General features: G+C 42.2%; 3 protein-coding genes and 1 long non-coding RNA gene across 8 annotated transcripts in view; 2 read left to right on the forward strand and 2 right to left on the reverse strand.

Annotated features, from left to right (window-relative positions):
* Window positions 1-2395, forward strand: part of LOC116671483 (monocarboxylate transporter 7) — a 6765-nt gene extending 4370 nt beyond the window's left edge. For both annotated transcript variants that reach the window (XM_032502811.1, XM_032502810.1), the window contains 2 exons: window positions 158-1153; window positions 1379-2395. In XM_032502811.1, coding sequence (XP_032358702.1) covers window positions 158-1153; window positions 1379-1668 — 1286 coding nt within the window. In that variant the 3' untranslated portion in view covers window positions 1669-2395. The remainder of the gene's footprint in view (window positions 1-157; window positions 1154-1378) is intronic.
* LOC116671490 (uncharacterized) lies at window positions 2396-5767 on the reverse strand. 2 transcript variants are annotated; one of them, XR_004327281.1, is made up of 5 exons: window positions 5535-5767; window positions 4251-4946; window positions 3740-3929; window positions 3426-3595; window positions 2396-2830 (listed from the first exon to the last, which is right to left on the reverse strand). It is a non-coding gene; the product is annotated as an uncharacterized LOC116671490 (long non-coding RNA). The 2 variants fall into 2 exon arrangements; XR_004327280.1 differs by having other exon boundaries at window positions 3740-4946.
* Window positions 5645-8466, forward strand: si:dkey-21c1.1 (protein FAM104A-like). The gene is made up of 3 exons (XM_032502818.1): window positions 5645-6351; window positions 6799-6904; window positions 7215-8466. The coding sequence occupies exons 1-3, from the start codon at window positions 6335-6337 to the stop codon at window positions 7470-7472; spliced, it is 381 nt and encodes a 126-aa protein (XP_032358709.1). The 5' UTR covers window positions 5645-6334; the 3' UTR covers window positions 7473-8466.
* Window positions 8467-9794: 1328 nt separating this feature from the next.
* Window positions 9795-15089, reverse strand: tepsin (TEPSIN adaptor related protein complex 4 accessory protein). Of its 3 annotated transcripts, none has more exons than XM_032502808.1 (13): window positions 14848-15089; window positions 14286-14358; window positions 13761-13852; window positions 13523-13616; window positions 12979-13046; window positions 12803-12884; window positions 12193-12264; window positions 11901-12089; window positions 11483-11669; window positions 11216-11329; window positions 11025-11103; window positions 10795-10929; window positions 9795-10683 (listed from the first exon to the last, which is right to left on the reverse strand). In XM_032502808.1, exons 1-13 carry the CDS (start codon window positions 14884-14886, stop codon window positions 10039-10041), a joined length of 1869 nt encoding a protein of 622 aa, XP_032358699.1. In that variant the 5' UTR covers window positions 14887-15089; the 3' UTR covers window positions 9795-10038. The 3 variants fall into 3 exon arrangements, with proteins under 3 accessions (XP_032358699.1, XP_032358700.1, XP_032358698.1); XM_032502809.1 differs by having other exon boundaries at window positions 11034-11103; window positions 11901-12092; XM_032502807.1 differs by having other exon boundaries at window positions 11901-12092.
* Between the last annotated feature and the right edge of the window lie 3 nt (window positions 15090-15092).

A 15092-nucleotide genomic window follows, 5' to 3' on the forward strand; every position in this document is an offset into this window, starting at 1 on the left:
GGGGAGCTGCAGCAATGTGCAGTACAACAAAAATATGAACCATGGAAAGCTATTCTGTTACAACCTCTAAATCCAATTATGATGATATCTGAAAATAAGCATTATTTGAGCACTTTAAATGATCAATACTGACTAAATACCTCCTTTTGTCATTCAGCTTTTTCTGCATTAAGGGACCATATTGGCTGGCGACATACCATGGCAGTGATAGGAGCTTTGCAAAGCACCATCATCATCTGTGGTGTTCTGCTTCGGCCAATCATTATCAAACCCAGAGCGACCCCAGAGACAGAGACTGACGGATCGTCCCAAAAGGAACTGGAAGCTCTCAGTACACCAGAGAATGTAGAGGGCACAAATCCAGAGGACTCTATAATAAACAATACCTCATATGCACAAAATACCTCCCACAGTCTGGACAATGAGGTAAGCAGAGGCTCTGTGAGCACGGGAGACTCTGGTGTCCAGTCTCTAAAGGACATAGATGACATAAGCCCAGAGGAGAAGACTTTACTGCACAAAGAATCAGGGAAATCTGAGGAAAACAGTACGGGAGAGGATATAGAAATTGAAACCGGGGATAAAAGGAATGAAAACGCAGAGAAACAAGTGATAAAAGAGGATGAGGAAATGAAATTAGGCGATGAAAAGCCATCCACAAAGAACTCAAAACTTCTAGACTTTTCTATCCTCAGAGAGTGCAACTTCATTCTCTATTCTCTGTTCGGACTGTTCGCCACGCTCGGTTTCTTCGCCCCCCAACTCTACATCATCGAGCTGAGTGTGAGTCGAGGTGTGGAGCGGGACCGCGCCACCTACATGCTCTCCACCATGGCCGTGGCTGAAATCCTTGGCCGATTTTGCATTGGGTGGATCCTGAACCGGGAGCAGTTCAGGAAGAAGAAGCTGCTGGTGCTTCTGGCATGTGTAATTGCAATGACTGCTGATCTGGTGGGATTTACTTTGGTTACGGAGTTCTACGGCCTGGCTGTGTGCTGCACTTTGTACGGGTTCTTCATGGGAACCCTAGCATGCACCCACATCCCAATGCTGGCGGAGGAGGACGTGGTGGGCATAGAGAGGATGTCTTCTGCTGCTGGTGTCTATGTCTTCATACAGAGCTTTGCTGGGCTGGCTGGACCCCCACTTGGAGGTAAGGGTTATCTTTTAGTGATACATTTCTTCTAAATACTGGCTATGGTTTCTATTTACTACGGCTTTGTAGATAACCCTGATCCCATTCGCACCATCAGGTTTATTTTCTCAGCCTCAGAAGACATTATAAAACTGTTTCCACACGCTGAGTTATAGTCATGACAAGTTATTTGTTGGAGTGGCCCTTTTTTAATGCTTCCTTTTACTTCTCCTCTATCCCCAGGCGTGCTGGTGGATGTGACTGAGAACTATGGATCAGCCTTCTACTCCTGTGCAGTCGGCATGGGAGTTAGTGCATTGTTCTTGGGTTTGGTGAAACCTGCTAAGAAAGGATTACTGTGTAGGAAGAGGGACTATAAACTCCCTGAAGGCGTACGTGAAAGAGAAGGGGACTCCGAGGGACAGACTGCAGTGCATAAACCGGACGAAAGAACTGACCGGTCCTTGGACTGCTCTGAAGTAGACGACCTGGCAGAGGCCACAAGAGATGTGCAGGTTATACGTTTTGCTTGAGCTGATGAGATAGGATAAGGTTAATAAAAGTGTGAAGCAATATGAGGGTTAAATGCTGAAGACTACAGCTGGCCAGAGGAATACAGAGAAACTGAACATGAATGCAATAAAGAGAAAGACCAAAAATGTTTATGATCTGCCATTGTAGATCTGGCCTCTGAGACCAATCTTTAGAACTTTTACATCACAGTATTTATGTAGCAATTGTGCCTCACATACCTAAAGTATCAAACTGATTTTTTTTTCTTTTCTTTCTAGAGTCAAAAGGTATACTATGAAATGAGCTTTAAGTGAGTGAAGTTTTTGATGTAGTCTTGCCTTAAAGTACGATAGTGTGTGATAAAGTATGGACGTGTTGAAAATGGACCACAAGCGATGCAGCGTTAATGGAGGTGCCTTAGTTTTAAATATTTCAGAAACAGGACTTATTGTTACACTGACACTTGATGAACTAATTACCTGCTGGCAATCAATTTACCATAATTAATAGCCAGAAAAACTGATGCAAATTTAGCTGCAAGAACAATAATTTGCACAGATTCTGTAACTCGTGTTATAGAAAATACATAAAGCTCAGGAGATGTGATTAAAAGTGTTTCTTTTTTAAACAAAATGTCACCAAGCTGACTATTGCACTACGTGATATGAGATACCACACTCAAATCTATTTTTGTAAAGAAAATGTGTTCAATCACAATAAAGCAACATAGTGATTTGAAGCACTCAATCATGTTTAATGGTTTTATTTATGTACACTCCAACCTTAAAGCAACTTATTCAACTACTTTTGTAGTTGTCACATAATTATGGCAAATGTTTTAATACACTTTCACATAAATATTGTATGTACATATGGCATCTTTAATTTAGATTTATAACATACTTACCTGTACTCAGCATTCATTCTGCCTTGTTTTGTAATCAAACAGTAGCAGAAATGTTAAACACATATTTTTAAATGTTATCTTAAAGAAGTCAGAGCTGTTTGGTTTCTTTCCTGAACACATCCTGATTTATGGACGAGTACTATAGTTCATATTTTTCCCCAGTATGTCCAGACACCTTCAGTGGGTTTTGGAAAGTGGAGCACATACTGACATGCAGAGGCCTCCTCTGGTCTGGATGTTTGACTCTGATCCACCTCCATCCAGTTCAGAAAGGTCTGTTGACCACATAGCACAAAGACATAAGTTAAATATACAATATCTGATCGTGTCTGTGCATTAATCTGTAATCAGATCTTTTACTAAGCCTTACGCATGGGTGAAAAATGTCTTAACATTACTCAAAATTTTTAAGTCTTTCTTTGTTATATTGAAGAGCAGCTCCTTCTAATACGTATCATCTACCTTTAAATATTTCCAATTTGTGTCGTTCATTCTTACATGATTGGCTTTAGGTTTGACTAAAATATTATGATTCAGAAAAGAAAAAAGCTTCCTTGTAAACACTGCAACAAATGACTTCAGAGTAATGAAGTTACCATAATAATAGGTACTGGTAATGTTCAAAACAAAATAAATGAGAGAAACATGCTGGAATTGAAATATACTTAATTATGGTACAAATTAATCTTGTCATTGTGAATGAATGTCATGTTGGTCCCGTCTTAATCAGGACGTAATTATGCTGTTCTCATTTTAACACCAGAGCAGCACTGTACTGTATGTGGCTGTCTACTGTAAAAAGAAATTCCAATGATGGAATTGGGTTTATCGTCACAATCTGTTTCTATTAAAAGTGTTTATCTTTTTCACCTTGTATCTCAGCTATGTTGAAGCCGATAGCAATCTGTAGCTTGCGAAGGCAGATGGGACAGAAATCCAGCGGTCTACGATGAGACCCCTCCAGGGGGTTGGAGCCCTGCATAGCTCAACCACTGGCAATGCTTCATTCCAAACATATGGTCAATCTCATAGGTCATTGTCTGTAAAAATATATATTTTACATTAGGGTAAACATTAGGGGACCTAAAACCCCCAACAGTATTGAGTGTTTTGTGTTTTTATCAGTATTGATAAAGCAAAAGGAATGGAATACTTTGGAAAGACTACTCAAAGGTTCATAGTACCATTATTGAGTGAGTGCTGGAGCGTGCCGGATCGAAGCAAAGGGTGCTGGTGATGGGGGGGGGGGGCTGTAATATCTGTCAAACACAGAGTAGTTCCCCTGCTTTGGCTAAAGCCTTTCCTTCATCTTTCCAGCATAGCTGCTGCTGTGGAAGTTGTCATCATACCGGGGGAAGCTGAAAAAGCCCATTCCTCAAAGCACGTTTGAGAAACAACTGTGAAAATACAGGTAGTAAAATCTCTCCTGGATTGCATATATATTTATATTTAGCCCCATCTAGTGACGGTTCAACCACATCCCATTATCAGAGACTATTGAAAGTAATGAATAGTGCATGATTTACTTTGACAAAATACTCCTCAACTAAGAAGCAATGTATTAGGGTATTTTGACAGCAGATTCACAGTATTTTGAGATGCATTGGAGCATTGTTGTTAAGTGGGGTACCCTCTATCTTTAATAATCGCAGAGAGTTACATTTTCTTAGTAAAGGCTTAGTGGTCAAATCTCACCCTCACTAAAAGAAGCCTTTCCAAAGACAAGTCATTGGGGTAGATGTCAATCATTTTGATTACATTGATAAAAAGCATCTTTTGATTTCCTATTCAACAGGAAGAGCAGCAGCTCACGTACTGTACATTTCACAAGAAAATAATAAAGCTAAATCAAGCTAAATCATTCACAGCCACTGCAAAATCACTGCCTTACCTCTCATCCTCCTGCATTTCTACATAATAAAAAACTCACAAAATGAAATGGACAAACAATTAATCACTTTAAGTGTTAACAACAAAAGTCAAATTGATCTTTCATGTCTGCAGACATTTAGTTAATTAATTAGGTCCCTTTACAAAGAGTCTACAGGTCTGCAGTCATATGAAGGTAAAGTTTTTTGTGGATGAACCTAGGGTAGTGTAGAAAAAAGTGCCATCATCATACCATTTGCCTAATGAAGGTCTAGCTCTGAAATATTGCCATTCAATTTGACTTTGCAAGTTAGACAGTGTGCAGGAGTTTCTTTGTGACTCCCCAACTTACCAGTGAAGATCTGAAGGTTGTGTGAATTGCTGTTAACCCTGAACGAACATCTTGTTTTAACCACAGTAACAGCTGGCAGCAACTTGACAGGAAGCCCATAGAAGAAGGCCTGCCAGTATTCTCTGAGCCACTCCGGATACGGGTCTGTCTGGGCCCCTGCCTCCCCAAACCTACAAGAACAGCCAACTGTGTAACATGCTGAATTTGGGAGTTCAAAAAACTGCCGTTCAACATGGTGTGCATGCCTCTTCCATCTGTATAGCCCACAATGTAGTTTGAATGTAGCTTATTGGCATTTATTTAAATCTATCACAATCACAAAATAATTATTAGATGTATATTTAACAAACGTTTGTTTAACAAGTAATAAATCCACACACATTTGTCAAAATTATGATCTAAACACACGTCAAATTGACATAAAATCTTCTGTTTTCCAACCCCCCAGAAAGGGGCGGGGCCTCGACTTTCTGAGACGCCTGTGCCGGACCGGTCTGATAAGTGAACGTTTTCATTGCCGGTATTACCAGGGAAACATGTATTCTGAAAAGACGCCTAAAAGGACAATTAATTAATAGTTAAAAATAAATGTGCTTTTGATTTTGGTAATTAACGTTAACAGCCGTAGCCATTAGACAACTCGCCTGGCAGTAACCCTTACATGTACTTCCGTTCAACGACGCCAAAGCTGGCCCTCAACAATATATCAAAACCCCTCTTAATTAACTTATTAGTGGGGGAAAAAACATAATGCTCACCATGTTGAGGTCCTGGTTTGGGTTGAGGTTGACACTGGAAGCCGTTTCCGCTTTGTACTATTTCTGGTGACGTCAGGTAAACAGAGGGGTGGAGTTCTTTACTTCGGGAAACGTTGACGACCAAAGAAGAAAAGCTCGCTGCTACACACCTAGCTAGCTAACGACCTCGGAATATAGGTTATCATACTTCTAACAACATTACAATTAAAATTGAATGTAATTAAATAGGTAATTTCTTGCGTCGGAGAGCTGTCAAGTCAAAGTAACAGTTAACCACGACTAACGGCAAGTTGACGGCAAACGAAAGCGGAAGAACTTTCAGTTAGCCTAGCGTTAGTACAGCAGTAGTTAGCTAAAAGTAGTTAGCTCATACAACATTGCACTGTAGCAGCTAGCAGGCTAGCTTGCTCCCTATGCGGTCATGACTGGAGTAGTTACTCGAGATTTCACTGCGTAAACGAGAATACCTTTAGTTAGCGTTAGCTGGTTAGCTTTCAGACGCCCAGCAGCAGTTTGTTCCACAACCGAGGCGTAGGCAGGGCGGACAGGACTTGGAACAGTGACAGGTCCGAACTAGCCCATAGCTGAGGTTTGTGCTCTCCTACAGCGACCTGTGCTTCAGCCGGAGATTGCTCACTCACATGACTTTCTGATGAGATAAAGAGGGATCTTACCATACTGCATTTCTACGAAATGGTCGTGGAGCAGTAAGCCAAAGCTTTAAAATAAGACATCGCAATCCGGGATCACAAGGGGTGTCAACCTTTTTTTGGCCAAAAACATACGTCAAGACTGCAGAAATGCTGACTGACAGCAGGTAACGGGAGTAACCATTTTACACATCTTCGACGTAATTAATACAGCCTCATCATTGCACACAGTGTAACGTTCAATAATTGTATCACTTGTAATGCAACGTTGTGTGACAACATCACATATTACAGTAATCAAAAGCCAAGAACTAGACAATTTAGGCTGACAATGCAGTATATATGTAATATCCATACACCGTGTGTTCCCCAGCGAATATATGTTAATGTGTTTTCATAATGGGAGCGCCACATGTCTGATCATGTAACTGAGTGTCTGTTGCTATTTTTGGTTCCTGTTCATGTTCTCTATCTTATGCTCTTCCTTTCTCCGCCCAATCTCTCTCTGCATGCCTACATTGTTTCTGTCACACCATCTCCTTCACTTTTAAGTTTACTCTACTGTCCTCTGCACTCACAACACTCTCTGTTTCTTCCATTTCTGTTTTGTACAGGAAACGACGCCGTAGCTGTGACAGTGAGGAGGACCAACAGCTGAGTCCTCAGGCCAAGAAATCAGGAGGGGGTACCAGCCTGCTTGTGTCAGATTTGGATTCAGAGGTGAGACTGAATTGCTCTTTATTTATATTAATCTTTAGACCATCACACAGATGTAGTTGTACCCAGATTTTATTTGATAGTGTGATGGAAATCCTCTTTAGGGAACGAATAAATCCCCCAAGGTCATTTATGCTCTATCTAATGTAAAGCCCATTTATTTATAGATAGAGCATGCAGCCTGGCATCATGTGTATACATACTTATGACTCTTTATGCAATGCACCACTTTCAGGAAAAGCACAGAATTTCATTTAAAGCTTCTGCATCCATCCATGAAACTAAAATTCAGATCTCTGTCCTGGTTTTGCAGTCTTCCTGCAGCGACAGCAGTAATGGGATCAGTAGCCCAGAGAGAGCAATAGTGGTCAGCGCCAGGCCATGCATACACAGCCAGAACAACTGCACCACCCAGTACTCCCACAGCCCAAAGCCCGAAGACTGTGGGAGCTCCTTGCAGCATGGTTTCCATGGCGACGGCAGCAGTGTCTCCTACGACTACATCAACAGAGTCCTGAGGGAGGCGCACTTCAGTAGTCTGCAGACCAGAGGGCGTCCGGGCTCAACATGACCGTGGCCTCTGACCCCTCTCCTTGCCTCTTGTCCCTCGCCCATCAGTTCTGACACTACTGGCATGGCGGCTCCTCCTTGAAAGCCTCAAGCGACACCCTCGGGTCAGGGGGAAGGGGATGATGTGTGGAGGTTTACAGATTTTGGGCACAAAGGCTCATCCCCAACTCACCATGTACCATTTGTTAAGACCATAAGCACATCCGCCTTTCCATGGCCCAGCCACTGTGGTTTTTTTGTGCAGTGTTGATGTGTACGTGTGTTTGTGTGTATGTGTGTATGCACGCACCCTGTGCACTTTATAAAGAGGTATCGCTCTCTTTACGTGCGTGCGTCGATGCGTGGACATTTTCATTGGTGCTAATCACAAGAAAGGTGTGATGAACCAAAGTGCTTGCAAAATGACATAAAGCGAAGCACTTTACTCAATAACTCCTCATTCTGTTTACTCTCAACTGAGGAAGTCAGCCGCAAGTTTGTGTCTGTGAAGGGGGAGTTGTTGGGATCCTATTCACAAAGGAAGCTCATGGAGGCTAATGGATTCACTCCCGAGAAGCATTATTAAAATGATTCAATAAAATAACATTATAGGCCTTTTTTGTTTTCTCCAACCAAAGTGACGTTAAATTCTAGTGTATCGCAGTTACTTTCACTATCTGAATAAATCTAAAATGTTTTGGTGTGGCAGATCTGTGGGTTTAAAGTAATGGAACAAAGATTCTTCATGAGCCTCAAAATCCAACTTGAGATTAGACCCTGGCTAATTATAGAGCAGGCACTGGAGTCTGTGGCTCAGGCAGTGTAATGCTCGGCACAGTGCGTCTAAATAAAACAGCCTCGAGGAAAAAGCTCTCAGTACGTTTGTAACCATGTTTATTTCTATAACATTTTACACGTGTGTATGCGTCATATGCCTGCCAGCCATACTTGTTTCTGTATGGTTAAATATGACCAGAAACACTGTGTTGCAAATAAAGTGAGAGTGGTGAAAGTGATTCATATTTTCTGTAATTTTCCAATTTATTTGGCGTTGAAATAAAGTGTTGCTGAAAGTTCCGTCTGCACGTCACTGATACCATTTAAATACAGTAGAACAAGACTCACTTATGTAGTAGTTAGTGCTGTAACAAAAATACAGCAGGTTTTATTGTTCAGCATGTGAAACAGCTTAGCTTGTGTTTCCTGAAACAAAACACATTAGTAGCGTTCATTGTATGCATCGGTAGGTTTGCTTACCATTTTGGCATGTAGTGTGTGTACCACATTCCACAACGCCACAGTACAGTATGTAAGTGAAACGTTGAGATAGTGAAGGTAATCTGCCTTTTATTTGGTTACATAAGCAACCGTTCATGAAGTTGCTGATAGTTATTTGCATTTTGCTGATGGCAGATGTTCCGCACACAGAACATCTTAATGAATTCCTCCTCCAGTTCTTCGAACTAGTTTTTATTCAGGTACGTGCACTCTACAACCATTCTCACTGGTATGTTTTAATCAATACAGGGATAAATAATTTGTAAACTAACACTCATAACATTTACACTGACATAGTAGTTTAGTACCAAAAAATATGGAATAAAACTCATTTGTAGGTTTACGAGTCCATAATAAATGCAATTGTAGTGCAAATTACAAATTGAGGGATTCTCCCTCAGAGGTTCGGGTCGTGCTGCAGAGTTTCAGTTATCTTAAAGGAATCCTGAGATAAAGCAACTGTCAATAATAATCTGTTATGCAAGTAGAGTTGGGCGGTATCCACATTTTGATACCGTCAAACCTCCTCCCTATTTTACGGTATTACCGTGACTAATTAAAAATGATGACGTAAGAATCCGACGGTGTCACCAAACGGTTGGCTTGTGCCTACACCGTTTAGACACTGAATACCAAACACTAATACTGAAACACCAAATGCTGCAGAAGTCACGTTCTTCTTTGAGACTAGGTGCGCGCCTTGCCATCCTCCCCCACCCCCCTCTCTCCTCCGCACTGTCACGTGACGACAACCACACATAAGCATTTTTAGGCATTAAAATAATTATATTTAATATTTAATCCTTGTCTCCTATATAAGTGCATGGCATTTTTTTATTGATGGTATTGAAACTGATACCGTTGCTATTTGTAAGACCCCCGTATACCGTATTACCGCCCAACCCTAAAGGCAAGTCAACCAGTCTTGTTAAATACGTTTGAGAAATTAGACCTCAGTAAACACACAGCAACATGGTTTACAGACCTCCTAGTCCTCCTTAATGACAGTTGAGGGGTTTCTCATGCCAGCTGTGGGTTGCACTAAGTAATAGGACTACAGTTAGGCGTCCTAAATATCTGTCCCTTAGCCCAATCTGCGGCTTAAATACAATTTCCAAAGAAGCACCATACAGAAAAGAACAAAAAAATCCAAACATAACTGAATCTGCTGTTTGTATACTGTGTAGTAATAAGCTTACAGATCTGATCTTGGTTTAAAAAATTAAATAGATTTCTTAGAAGTATATACATGAAGACATCATTGGTTTACCTGTGACAGTCCCAACTGTAAAAAGTTGGTCAGTCAGTGTTCAAAAGTTGAGAAATGAGAAGGCAGATACGGGTTGGCTGCTACCACGTGCAACTGAATTGTAAATTAAAGGAGCGTCGTCGCAGGTTTCACTGCTGCCGATACTGCTTTGCACAGCTATATTCTCCGTTAAGCAGTAGCCCATCGTGTCCGTCTCTGTCTGGGACGTCTCTCTTTTACACAGGGGCTTCACCTTAGTCACCAGCTCCATACCGCTGAACAGGGACAGTCCGCTGGGACACGGCTGCTCGCTCTGGGGCTCAGCCGGAGGAGAAGAGCTCCCATCTGCGTTAAGCTCGGATTCTTCAGCAACAAATTTAAACTCGGCAGTCTTGACTGGCTCCACCTGGTTTTGCAGTAACTCGCGCAGATTAGGAGACATTTTCTCCCCATGGCCGTCATTCAGCTCCCCTGAGGACTCTCTTTGGGCCAAGGCCAGACCACAAGAGGAAGATGGGTAATTTGGTGGGATGTCAGGCTGATAATGGTTGTGGCTGGCGTTGTCAGCAGAGCAGGTTGGTAGTAAAGGGTCCGAGTATGTCGATGTGTGTAGCTGATTAGTTGTTGCCTGCTGGCTGCCGTTGGCTGTATCCTGCCTCGGAGCGTGAACAGATCCCCCCATCAGAGCCTCAAACTGTCGCAGGATCTGGTAAAAGGTGATTTAAAAAAAAAAATACACCCTCATTTTGAGTATTATCTAGTTCTGTTCTATCAGTCCCCATGTGTGTAATTTCACCTTATTTTTTCTCTCTCTTACCTTGGTGGCTTTGTTGGCCACAGGTCCTGGAGCCCCGTTGCTCAGCTGGCGGAGCCTGCGATGTGTAGATCCAAACATTTGTTCCAGAGAGAGGAGGTCAGAGGTCATAAGGCATGACTCAGCACATAGTGCCCGCTGCAGGATTGGGAGGACAAACAAGATATGTATATTAGGATTGCGCGCTATAATAAAGAAAACCTAGATCTTTGGTGAATCTTAACCGTTGCTACCATCTTAACAGTGTTCGAGGGATCCTGAAGCTTGCTTGAGAGCAACTCCATCACAACCTCACAGTTGAGAATGGAGCACCTGACAGAAGACAGAATCAGGCCAGTTAGAAAGACAATAGAGAAATAATACAGTTTATTTAATAAAAGGATAATAAGCAGTATTCTCTGATTTAAGTTTGATCTGATCAGACTCTTTAATGAAGTGCTGGCTCTCCTCTCTGGACAGGAAAACTCTGGATCCTTCAGTCAGCCTGCTGATTAGCGCCATCTCCTGGCCACAGTCCCCCAACTGCAAAGCTTCCACCCTGGATCCCAGACCAGTGTGTGAGGCAGAAATGACGAGAAATGATGATGTGGAGAAAGTGAGAATACGTGTGTTATCTTATGCTAACACTGGACATTCAAAGACTAACCCGCCAGCTCTCAAATGGGACTACAGAGTGATTTTAGACACTCACCGTTCCGATAGGTCCCCACTGCTCTCTCTGCTGGCCCCTGAATGACTCCCAGTACCAGCTGACTTGCTGCCCACAGAGGCCCTGCTATTAGTTGTGGTGTCCTGAGAAGAGTTGTGAGAGGAGTTGTTGCTGCTGTCGGTCTCTTCCCAGCCGCCTCCTACCTGCCCTGGGCACCGCTGGGTTAATGCTGTGTGGTAAAGATACACAGTAGTTACAGTGCTGCTCATGAGTATAGGAACACATGCTTAAGTTGACTTGGCATGGGGGTACATTTTTAATCATACTCAAATGAGTCTTGCCACACTGTTACATAGTGAGCAGATCCATGACTCATACACTGGCAATATATTTGAGATTCAAGCCTACTATTTAGAAACCTGAAGCCCATCACACCAACAATGTCTACAATGTCTATCACCTTCTGGTGTGCGAGCAGGCAGGTTATAGGCACACGCAGGCACCGCCACCTCTATGGGAGCGGACGGCGCAACTACGGCCCGGTAATGGTTGTCATGGAGACGGATACCCTGGTGTTCAGTTGGGGGAAGGACAGCACTGGCCACTACCTCTGCAGCTTTCTGGATCTTATCCAGGAGTGAGTCACTGCCTGCTGGGAGGCACAGGTACAGACATAAAAGGTCCAGAAATGTACACAGAAGATAAGTTTGACTGGATTTGTGTCGGCACATGTGTGGTGGTCTATCACTCACCTGCCCCCTGCTTCCCTGGACTGTATCCAAAGCCCTGCATTCCTGACCTGTGGGTTGTTGCTGAACCCATACCTGGACAGAAAGAAACAGGGGACCTATTGTACTCAAGGCTTTCAGTTTACAAAATACAAAGAACCTTATGAAGCTGATTTAAATCATTTAAGCTCCTTATAGACACTCTGCTCGCTCTAATATTTCAGATGATGGACAGTATTATTACATATGACAGTAAAAATGGTTTCCGACAATCTGGATTTGTTTCCAAATGTTGGTTAAATACCCGAATTCAATAAGTGCAGCAAACCTCCTGTCTCTTATCAGGAAAAACAATACTAAGGACATTAAGATGGTCACTTAGATGAAAAGCAAATAAGATGTCTATCTGGCAAAACATCTGGACAGGTGTTTTACTTATCACCCCTGTTCTTTGGGCTGTAGCTGTATAGTTAGTTTAGTTAGCCAGACCAAGTCAAAACACATGTGTGAGTATAAAGGGCATTTACGCTATTTACAGGTTTGGTAAAAAAATAAGAGTAGACCTAAAAATAGATTTAGTAAATAATTGTAGGATGTATGGTCCTTTTTATTAAATTAGGTGTTTGTTACTCACCCACTGTTGGGGGGGCTAGGTTGAGTTGGGAAATGCCATCTTTGGCCGAAATTGTATCTGTGAAAAGCAACCTGGCCACTTCCTGCAAATATTAAAAAAAAAGGTACAAATTGATTGCCTAGCTGCCACAGATATATGATTGAAATGATGATAAGATAAAATATAGCTTGTCTTACCTGTGCTGTATTTCTCACTTTCTGGTATAAAGCTGTGCCGTGGATAGGATCAGGAGGGCCGCTGTAAACTTGAAAAGCAAAACACCAGACAGCGAGTGAGTGTTCAGGTGACGGAGGGGCCACAGAGTGATGAGACAAATCAGAGCTAAAAGCACAAGTTACCGAATATCCTGCTGGACGTTTTCTTGATGACAGGGTCAACACTATGGCGCTGTCCATGGTTTTACAGAAATGCTTCATGTTTTTTTTTTATTATTTAAATACTTCACAAGTGTGCTAGTACATTTAACAAACAGTGAATCAGCATTGGTTTGCTTCTATCTGACTTAACTTCTTGATTTAAAAATGTAAAAGGACCTCTGTTAACACCTGAACAGCACCAACGTCTAGGTCAAATGCCGGGACTTCTCCCCATAGTTTTTGCACAGTGTGCAGGAGAGTTACGCACTGTTGCCATGGCTTAGCAAGGGAAATTGTTCTCTGCAATTCTGTGAACGTGCTGAAGACAAATCAGAGCTAAAAGCACAAGTGACCAATGTCTGACCTGATGCCTGCTGGAGGAAGGTGGAGTTCCTACGGAGTTCTGTAAGGAAGTGGTTTGAGCCATGACTGCAAAGATGAACAAAGATCTTCAGCACCTGAAAAACCAGCCGCATGAACAGTGAGTTACTCACAGACAGGAAAGGGATGCCAATCAGCTACATTTTAAACTTAATACATTATGGCTGCACTTCGCAGTTTCATATTACAGACATAAACTTGAATAATATCACAGTTCTCACCTTAAGTTTGACATGACAGGACTCCACCTGCAGCCTCTCCAGAAGGTACTCCAACAAACACTGACCGCAACCTGAAGACTCATGGGAGATTTCTACAGTGTGATGATGGTTAAGGATATTCACACCATAGCGTAGTAGACTCAATATGTTTGATTTGGTCAAAGTGATTCTTCCCTGGTTAGAATACCAAAAGATAACAGCATAACTATGAAGAAAACCTCCCTGCTGGCATGTCTTTTCATGTGTGTAAATTTAAGATGTGCTTTTATTACCAACTTCTACTGAAGGGCAATAAACTCATTTTATACAATCTATGCGATAAAATTTAAATCCTGTCCTGAGTTTGGATTCAAATTTAAACCATGGATTCCGATCCATATTGTCAACGAGAGTTGTTGTTAGGCTTTCTAAAAAACAGCAAACATTTGACTTAAATTGTCATTTTTCATTTGCCATTTAACATGTATATCGTTTTCAGAGGTTGCAGCTGTTGGCTGAGCCACAACAGAAGCTAATGAAGGATACTTCCAATCTCTTGGAAAAGGTAGCCAGGACAGGGGTTTTCATCATCTGCTGTAGCCTTCATCAGAGTCGGGACCTTCAGTTGGTGGAAAAGATGATGGTAAAACAAGTGATACAAGTGCAAAGCTGAAACTAAAAGGACCGTGTTGTATCCCACGAGCATTGCACACAGTTCACAAGCAAAAACATTTGATTACAATCTAACCTGTGTACTGTACAGTTTGATTAACTGTGAAACACACACTGAGGGAGGGACACCTCTGGGGGACACCAGAATCTGAGTACCAGGTTAGCATTGGCCAAACAAGCAGTTCTGACAGTATTGGATGCCTGTTTGCTGCTTTAAAACTTCAACGAAACAAGCTGGCATGTCAACTGAGGAATGACATGGAGTGCAATTACCAAATGTGTTTCTTCTTGCTGTTAGCTAAGTTAGCTGGCTAGTAGCAAGCTCGTGGTGGCTAACAACAGCTAACAACTGGTTAACGTACGTCATACTCGTCATGCTCAGTTAAGCTGATACTGGTTTTAACTAGTAACGTTAATGACCGTGAACAGCACTTACTTTCTGAAGAAAAGCTAAACGTTCCATAAATGTTGCCATGATTTAGCAATCCAGACTGCGGGTTACTCATCTTCCTCTAAGGGGTACGAGGGGAAGGCGGAGCTCGAGGTGACAGCTAGCCAATAATGAAACAGCAAGAAGGTATCATGAAGTCTATTGGCGTTGTGTTTACGCCTAAGGTCGAAAAACAGCGAATCGACTTCAGGAAAGCTAGAGCTGACACTTTGATTGATGGTGACGTGCGC

This window comes from Etheostoma spectabile, chromosome 21, assembly GCF_008692095.1.
Source record: "Etheostoma spectabile isolate EspeVRDwgs_2016 chromosome 21, UIUC_Espe_1.0, whole genome shotgun sequence".
NCBI classification, from domain to species: domain Eukaryota; kingdom Metazoa; phylum Chordata; class Actinopteri; order Perciformes; family Percidae; genus Etheostoma; species Etheostoma spectabile.

Bases quoted from the DNA above. Each gene is read 5' to 3' on its own strand.
- si:dkey-21c1.1 (XM_032502818.1), top strand. The intron at 6,905-7,214 runs GTGAGACTGAAT...CTGGTTTTGCAG, and splicing joins TGTCAGATTTGGATTCAGAG to TCTTCCTGCAGCGACAGCAG.
- tepsin (XM_032502807.1), bottom strand. From the start codon at position 14,886: ATGGCAACATTTATGGAACGTTTAGCTTTTCTTCAGAAA. The intron at 12,265-12,802 runs GTGAGTAACAAA...CTTTCTGTCCAG, and splicing joins CCTAGCCCCCCCAACAGTGG to GTATGGGTTCAGCAACAACC. The intron at 10,930-11,024 runs GTAGCAACGGTT...CCAATCCTGCAG, and splicing joins CCTCGAACACTGTTAAGATG to CGGGCACTATGTGCTGAGTC.